Source organism: Rhamphochromis sp. 'chilingali' (genome assembly GCF_963969265.1).
Source record: "Rhamphochromis sp. 'chilingali' genome assembly, chromosome: 4".
Classification (NCBI taxonomy): domain Eukaryota; kingdom Metazoa; phylum Chordata; class Actinopteri; order Cichliformes; family Cichlidae; genus Rhamphochromis; species Rhamphochromis sp. 'chilingali'.
The window spans coordinates 30,624,423-30,633,562 of NC_137948.1; the positions used below are offsets into that span (position 1 = coordinate 30,624,423).

Below are 9,140 nucleotides of genomic sequence, written 5' to 3' on the forward strand. Positions count from 1 at the left end.
AATTTTTCTCATCAACCACATAAACTAACCTTTCAGAAAAGTTTGCTCAGGTTTTTAATTAAAATTAAAATTCTTAGAATTAAAATAAAAAAATTCCCACCAACCTTATGCTTTAAAGATCTTATGCTGCTGTCTGCACAAATACCGTCCCTCTACTAACCAAAACAATTATCCAACAGTACCAGAGACAGGCACAACATGCCATTCTGAAATCCCTTTAAAGCCTTTTCTAGAAGTAAGTCTCAACACTAGGCAGCCGTCTTCCCTCTAGGCACATATTTGGGGAGTCATTTTAAATCGTTATCTAAATAAAACAATGGTCACCAGGGCATAAAATTATCTACTGTATAGATTAACCAGACAAATTGGATTATAGGATGAGTTTGCTAACTTTGTGTCCAAATAGGTTTTTTAGAAAGCTAGTTAGTTTCTCTGCTTGCTCTTAATGTCCAGGTTCAAAACATGCATCCATCCATTCTCTTCCACTTATTCAGTTTAGGGTTGTAGGGGCTGGAGCCTATCCTATCATAGTGTGCCAATCTGTCGCAGGGCTAACATACAGACAGTCAGCCTTTTATAATGTGCCTGGCTCACAGACACAATGAAACATGGACATAGGACTATAATATCAGTGGGAAAACTGTTCTGTCTTAACTTCTCTAAACACTTTCCTGTTTATGAGTTTATGAGCTAAGTGACTCATTTTTAGTCTTACTGAATAAAAATTAAGTCTACTTTGTAAATCTTGTTCATAATACTTGTCGCATCTGTTTTTTTAAACTACCAAAGATGCCAGCACTACCAAAATGCTCTGAAATATGCCCAACATTGGACATTTAAATTATTAATGACAAAAATAGTTCCTGAACAGGACGGAACAGCAAATGTTAGGATCCCTGAACTGAATTTAAGCGTGTTTTCACATCTTCAGGGTTTAGTTAATTTAAATTAGACAGACTGAACACTCTGTTTCATGTTCCCTCTTGGTGCGATCACACTCGGGTGCAGATCAAAACAACCACATGAGACCCTTTGGAGAAGGCGGTCTTGGTGTGGTTCTAAACAAACTCCAGAGCGGTTCGTTTATGGTGTGAACGTGATCAGACCTCCACCCAACCCAAGTACCAGGAGTACGTAGGGATATGTCAAGGTACTGCAGATGTGTAAGGGGCTGTACGGCTAACAATTAGTAGCTAAATGAACAAAGGACATTCTTCTTGTATATACTTTTGTTGCTCCACCCCAGACCCATGTGGCCAATAAGCAGATTGAATACTTTCACATGGTTTGCTTGGAGTTGACTTGGATTTTTTTGTGTGTGAAAACAAACTACAAGCTACAAGCTTACAAACCCATCAACTGATTTGGACCAGAGTAAATGAGCTATAGGTGTGAAAACACCCTAAAACACTCCTCGTTTCCTTCACCTTCAACCAGAAACAGCAGATTGTCCCTCCCTGGTTCTGCTCCAGATATCTTCCTGTTAAAAGGGGTTCTTCCTTCCCACTGTCACCTAGTGCTTCCCCACAGTGATTGTTGGGATATTCTTTTCTAATAATGCTGGGTCTTTACCTTACAATATAAAGTGCCTCGAGGTGACTGTTGTTCTGAGTTGGATAGTTTGCCACTATCCATTTTTTTCCTCACGAGAGCCTACATTTAGAAAATGTTATGGGCTATTTAATCTTTGGTAATACATCCCTCCATAAACAAGCCTCATGCAGATTACTAAGCGACTCTCTGGCCAGCACGTAAGTTGACATAGCAACCAGTAAACCCTGGCATGCTTCATGAGAAATGTGTTGCAGCTATGTGTGACAGTGAGGCTGAAAATACTCGCTCCATCTCTACCAAAAAAACCCACAGTTGCTGCGTGTGAGTGTGTAAATGGCAAACTTTTCATCAATCAGTAAACCAATTACGCATAAAAGGTCACATCATGGTTTCAACAACGGTACACAGCTCAGTGTGGATCAGCGTTCATAGTGCTGCATTGCAGATATAAAGTCATAACTGCTGTTTACCTGAGCTTCCTGAATCTACTGAACAGAGAGAATCTCGCCCAGGTGTGCACAGCATCGTGCAGGTACTTTAATAGGAAGTGATACCGTTTCACTGTAGTACAAATGTGTCATCATTACAAAACACCAGAGTGCCTACACCCATCCACACCTCCGGTTTTGAAGGCTTCAGCTTTCACTCAATCAATCGACCAGCTGTCCAGCATCTCACCTGCACACTGCGCTGTGTGTGTGTGTTTGTGTAAAAAGCACAGGAGTTTGTGGCTCTGATAGAAACCTAAATTACATACCTCCTCCTCGCAGCACCTCCGTATAAACATATGCAGGCACAATATCTTCATCAGGATAATAACTATGACAAAAGGTTTTATTCTGCATCTTCCCTCGCTTGCACTCGTGAACGCGCACACACACACACACACTGCAGAGGAGCTAACGAGCTGTGCTTTTCTGCTGAGTTTGACACGTTAAGAAAGGAAGGGAATTAGACCAGCTGCTGAGTGTGTACTTGACTACCTGTGTGGGTGTGTGTGTCTGTGCATCTTTGTGTGTTTCCTCACCAGCCGTGATCGTATCCTTCTCCTTAGCGTTTAGTTCCTCCACCTCTGCTCGCCTGCGCAGCTCAAACCTACGTGCGTGTCCTTCTCGGGGTTTCCACAGCTCTTGGAGCAACAGCGGCTTTTCATTGTCCCCCAGCGCTCGCAAGCATTCAGTCCGCCACCCTCCTCCTCCTCCTTCTCCCCCACCGATCACGCCCCCTCCCTCGAAACGTCCGATCACATCACACAGGACATAAGAGTGGGCAGCATCCTTGTTGAGCGAGTAGCGCTCGAGTGCCTCTTTCACAAGTTCCTGCGCGCTGGAGCGTGGCGTGGCCAGGACGCTCTTGTAGTTGGCACCGGCGCAGATTTCGTCTCCGAAAATCTTCAACACGCCGGGGGCCGAGCTCTGAGTGGAGAGTTCAGCCGGGTCGTCAGCCGGCCGCTCCGGAGGCTCAGTGGTCGAGCGCCGGTCCCCTCGGGTGTTTGTTCCAGTGTCTGTAGGAACACGGTCTCTGTAGCTTAACGTACGGTACAGGACCTGGCAAACACACAAAACCAGTGAATGTACTGCAGGGCCACCCAGTGACAGGCATTATGTACAGTTTCTTCTTAAAAGGATCTGCATGTTTATCCAAGCTATTAAAAAACACACGTGTATGACTTTGGCTTTATGTTATCTCAGGAATAAACATCCTCATCAGCACACTGGATGAAGATGTGCTCACCACACGTTTTTAAGGCAGGCAGTGTGACTTGTCATAGCAAGAGAAGCACAGGTGACACAGTGACTTTGGCTCAGGTCCATCAAGCGCCCCGCCAAGTCACGACAGTGAGCCAGCATGCACAGTCACAAAATAAAGCACACCCATTTTTAATGGAGAGCTGAAATATCTCCTAATACAAAATAATAAAGATATTTAAGTAGTCAACTGTGCTGCATAAAGTCTCTGTAGTTGTTTATTTTACATGTGCTAAAAGTTTATGCAGTGTATTTCTTCCATGTTGGTCAGAATTTCTAGACATTTCTCGGTTATATAGTACAAAGCAGAGACTGATGAAGCAGAGAAAACCAGGCTGTATTTACAGATTTGGGGGTTGCCCTCTACAAGGTCGTCCTCTCATTAACATTTATGGTGCTCTTAGATTTTGCTCTCCATTCAAAGCTTCATTTTTATCCCTTGCACGTTTGCGACTTCACCACCGAGATCCTTTAAACCTTAAACTTTGCACTTGTCCTTAAAGTGCAGCTGTACACCAGCACCTAAAGAACAGAGGACCCTTCTTCGAGAATGCCACTGTTTACCTTTTGGACCGAAAAGACAGATGGTTTTGAAAGAGGAGTAAAGGAGTCCAGCTATGTCCACTGTGAACGACCATCACTGAGCAGAGGTGGTGGCCCAAAACGCCAGCTATCAGCCCCCTGCGATGTAGTCTTGAAATACCATCCCAGGTGACCTCAATAGGTCACATGATGGGTTGGCGACAAGGTCTCACAATGGTTTTAGCCTTAACCTCCAGTGATGGTAATGAACCAGGCCTTTTTTAGCACCTCACCCGATATGATGGTGTACATGATAAACAGAAGGCCAGCCGCCTTCTTTTTTAACCTTTTAAAGCCAACTGAATCATATTTGATGCATGTATTTTTTTAGACCTCTAAGCAAAGTGAAATTCACGATGAAGAGTTTTCACACATCGGAGGAGAATGCAGCTGGGATATAAGCTAAACTGACACTAAGTGTTCACAATACATCAAATAAGCAACCACTATTATTTCACTTTATTTGTTTTAATCAGTTATTTTGACCTCCGTTTTGAAGCTTTCTTCTGTGAGTATGTTTGTAAATGCCGAGTGTTTGTGTGTGAGTACCTGTGTGAAGGTCCTGCTCTGACGTTTCAAGCGGCTCTTGGACGGCAGGGACATACTCGCCCCAGAAGAAGAACCGTAGAACATGATGCTGCGGTTTGCTTCACAGACTCCACAACTGGTGAGTAAGAACACACACTTTTAGATGCTTTGTTCCTAATTTGATGCACAGGAATTAGATGTTTGACGTTGGGATGCACCGATCCGATATTTGGATCGAATATCCAGCCGATCTTGACTCAAAAACCTGGACTAGATATCAGTTCACTGGCCCGTTCTAAGGAGCCAGTCTATTCTTTTTAATTCTATCCTGGAACGAGTCAGCAGTAGTGCATCAATTTAAAGTCATTTCAAAGTTTTCTTTGCATGTTTGCTACAGTTTCTGACTTTAGCAAACTGTGGTCATGTGACTTATGAAAAGCCTCAGACATGAAGATTTCCCAGTAAACTTCTCACTCTCATTAAGTGCAGTTTAACTCTTGCTGTGAAACTTGTATTGCACTTACAGTCAACATGACATATTGCTGTCAACTTGATTGCTATTGTTCCACTTCACCTGACACCAACCAGCTCCACACACACTTGTGAAGGAGATGCAGTCACAGTGAGACTGGGAGCAGGAAAAGCAGAAACTAGAGTAACCATAAATAACACCAGTACACAGTAAAGACTCTCACACTGAGCTACTAGTGCAAATAATAAAACCCTTTTTTTTTATTCTTCATTTTATTAACTTCTTAAAACTGTTTGAGCTTGAGGTTGCCTACATTTAAAAGAATGGCTCCCGGTGTCTTCATCACAGTGAGGAACACAGCTTATTAATCTAACACTGGTACTAAATTAGATCTGTATCTGTAGCAACTGTATCCGAAGATACCAGAAGGGAAGATAACAATATAATATCTGAAATGGAAATAGCTGGACCAGTGCATGCCTAATTTCCAAATTAAATGCACACAAATATGAGAAAAACATGCAATAACACTCGACATACAACTACATCAAACACATAATATCTGTAGCTGGTGACGATAAAGAAAATCTAAATGTATCCACTGTAAACAGACCATGAAGACAAAAACAAACACAAAACTCTGTGTGTGTGTGTGTGTGTGTGTGTGTGTGTGTGTGTGTGTGTGTGTGTGTGTGTGGTGAGTACCTTGATGCAGATAGTATTTTTGCCTCTATGTGCAGCAGCACAGTGTGTACAGCTGATTGTCATATGCTCTGCAATTCATTTCACTGTCACCTTTCACGCTGGAAAAATAAAACAGATGATGTTCAGGTCAAAGCTGAAGGATCCCATTCATCATTAACAGCCCGTCTACGTCCTCTGGGATTAAATAATACCGTCTGCTTTTAGCTTTTTAATAATTTCATTGAAAGCACTAAGCTGTTTTCACGTCAGACTCTTGACTATGGCTTGGTTGAAAAAAAAAAAAAAGGCCGACCAGGACTCTGGCTCTGTGCTGAAGGGGAACACTGAATACTGCAATGAAACTGCCTTTTTGAAAATCAAGCAGTGTCTGCAGTGGTTGTTATGTTTAACAAAATAAACGAATAAACACTTAATAGATTATTTTTGTGTAGATTATATAGTGTGCACAGCAAACAGACCCATATGGCACACAGAGTTTTCTCTCTGCAACTACTTGTTTTTTTAGTATATTAGAATAATGCTTTTTTGTGCATTTAATTTTTTTTAAATAAAACTAAATAAACTAACTAAATAAAACAATCACAGAACATAAATGACCTAAGGCTGACTACTTGGAAGCACATTTATTAATTTATTTATTTTTAATTTACAAAGAACAGAGTAAAGCAGCAAATCACCACATTGAAAGCCTAAAACCCGCACTTAAAAACACTGCTAAATTATTCAAATGGATTTTCTTTATTTTTATATTTAATTTGTATATATACAGTATTGTGCAAAAATCTTGAGCCAACCCTCTTTTGTTTATATTTTGCAGTTTTTCTTAAAAGTGGTCTTAATTGATGCAATTATGAAAACAGAAAAGTACCATCAGATTTTGATCCATCATGTAATACCATGACAATGATCCCAAACACACCATCAGTGCAGTAAAGTCATACTTGGATAGAAAAACACACAGTGGAACACTTTCAGTCATGGATTGGCCTCCCCAGAACCCGGACCTCAACATTATTGAAGCAGTGTGGGGATCATCTTGACAGAAAACAGAACAAAAAGCAGCCGACCTCCAAAGAAGAGCTTTGAATGTCGTTCAGGAAGCCTGGAGAAATATTGCTGAAGAAGAAATGACAAGAAAGCTTAACTAAGAGAGTTCAGGTTGTGTGACGAATAAAGGTGATCATACCAAATATTGACTTTAAAGCTGGGTGTTTTTGCTTCACTAACTGTATTTCCACGTTTGTTCAACACGTTTCAGTAAATCGTTGCACCTTTCCAAGCCAAATATAAAGAAATGAGCGGTGGCTCAGGACCTTCACCTCAGGACCCCTACCCTACCAACCAACCAAACAACCAAATCTTTTTAAAATACCCTACATCCTAAAAAGTCTGTTTCCCATCTATGCCCCTAAGGTGGGTCAGCTTCATTCGTACCTTTGCATGAACTCCTTTGACCGCTAGACCTGTAGTGAGGGGTCTCATCAGGAATCAGCTGCATCAGGTGAAAGCAGAACCTCATCCAACCCGTTTTAACTGCATCCCATTTACAACCCTAAGTTCCTTTACTGCAGAAACATTTGGCAGGCAACCTAAAAGGTGTTGTTGTAGCTGACTGTGCAGGGACTGGTGGGATAACGTGACTATTTTAAATGCCAGCTAATCCATGGTAATCTGGCTACTTGGCTGCAGTTAACTCAATCCTACACGCAGAAAGAAACACACACAGAGGGAGGGGATACCTTTTCGCACTGGTAAATTGGGTTGCGTTTAGTAACCCAGGAGGTCGTGTTACATTTAGTAACCATGTCACACAGACTTGTGGTTGTCCTTGTCTTTACCAGCAGAAGGTCAGATTTAAGCAGTGCGCTAAGGAAAAAGCCCACGCCTACATCATAATATAGGACTAAACTTGTGACAGCCCGTTATTTACAGCCGGTCCGTCTGTTTACGACTTTGGATTCACTGGTCGTCAGTAGCAACCGCCGTGGCAACAAAAGGCAGGAGAAGATCCTCAGAAATTAATCCGCTGATGAGCCGTCAGGCGCGGCGCGGAAAACTCACAGCAGCCGATCTCTGACGGCAGCAGGTGCGTCTGTGTTACTGCGCGAGGTCGTTACACACAATTAATTATCAATTTATCTCAATGTTGTTTGGACATCTGCGCAACGCTCAACAAAGAGAGAGAGAAAGAAAACCTGTTTTTTACATATCGGGGAGCAGAAAGCAGCGACGCGTCTGCCTGTCAATAAAATAGGTCGCGGAAAAGTTGATGAGTGGTTCCAGCAGAGGCGAGCCCAGTCCCCCGGGGGCTCTGCCGGTGTCTGTGCGTTTGTACTCACGCTGTCTGCAGTGCGTGGCTCCATAGTGCTGGGGAATCCTTCCTGGTGTCTCTCTTATTCCCCTACCGTGCAGGAAAATCACAGGCTCTATAAATGGGGGGGGGGGGGGGGGGGGGAACACCCAGCTCCCCTGCTCCGAGCGACACCCAGCCGTCCGGGGGTCCCACCCACATCCCCAAAACAGCCCGTTAACTTGGACGACAGCCAGCCGCTGTGGGCTCCTGCTCCCGTGCGTACATCTCCGCCGAGTGTCCAGCAATGCCCACAGCCTCCGGCAACCGCATTCCCACATCCACAGCGGTTCACTGCCGAGCCGTGACGGAAACAGCCGAGCCACACGCGATGCTTCACCTCGCTACACCTGCTCTGGCACCAGAGCGTGTAGAGGCGACTCCCCCTGGCGGACAGAGGCGGCACTAGCACGAACTACAACGGTAGATCCGAAGGAAACAACGTGGTCTTTTAACGCGTGGTTTTATATATTCCACTTAAAAAATAAAATAGGGTAATCGTCTTGATAATAGATCTGCAGTCGTGGAAAGTATTGCACCCTATATATAATATATAATAGAAATGATCGAATCCTTACTAAAATCCTTACCTTAAAATGACTTATACAACCCCAGATGAACATCAACATGAGATACTGCACAGTGTCATGATTTATTTACAAAATAAACACAAAAGCCAAAATTCTTGCTGTGGAATGATGGACTTCCCAGAGCAGTTCTTTCCTCTTAAGATTATCACTAATGTCTGTCCTTTCTGGCAGAGTAAGAGAACCCCTACTTTCATAGAGATGCTCACACTTGCTGGTGTTCAGTTAAGTACAGGGGTGGGCTTAAAAATTACCCCATTAGAAAACTGGGACTGCTGTGGGGGGCCACACCACACCAATAAGATTATAAAGAGATAAAATTATTATTGAGCAGAATAGAGTTCAGCCTATTGGTGCATTTGATTAGCGGCACCTGCCCCCACTTACCCTCTTAATTCATGTAGCCGCAGTATGGGTGCACTTACTTTTTCACACTCTTCTGCATAGTGTTGTAAATATTTTATTTTCTTATTGGATTTACCTAGTTTTAAGACCTTCTGTGGACCAGATTGTTTTTTATTATGTATCAACATGTAAAACCTCATAATTTCTGTACTTTGTTTTTTATTGTGACTGTATGTTTACCTTCTTTTTCCCCCTTCTTCTGGTGTCTC

General features: G+C 42.8%; 1 protein-coding gene across 3 annotated transcripts in view; it reads right to left on the minus strand.

Moving 5' to 3' along the window:
• Nucleotides 1-8,034, minus strand: part of radil (Ras association and DIL domains) — a 31,025-nt gene extending 22,991 nt beyond the window's left edge. For all 3 annotated transcript variants that reach the window (XM_080879314.1, XM_080879315.1, XM_080879313.1), the window contains exons 1-4: nt 7,929-8,034; nt 5,590-5,687; nt 4,434-4,548; nt 2,582-3,101 (exon numbers count right to left, since the gene is read on the minus strand). In XM_080879314.1, the coding sequence (XP_080735440.1) occupies nt 2,582-3,101; nt 4,434-4,517 (604 nt within the window). In that variant the 5' untranslated portion in view covers nt 4,518-4,548; nt 5,590-5,687; nt 7,929-8,034. The remainder of the gene's footprint in view (nt 1-2,581; nt 3,102-4,433; nt 4,549-5,589; nt 5,688-7,928) is intronic.
• Nucleotides 8,035-9,140: the final 1,106 nt, after the last annotated feature.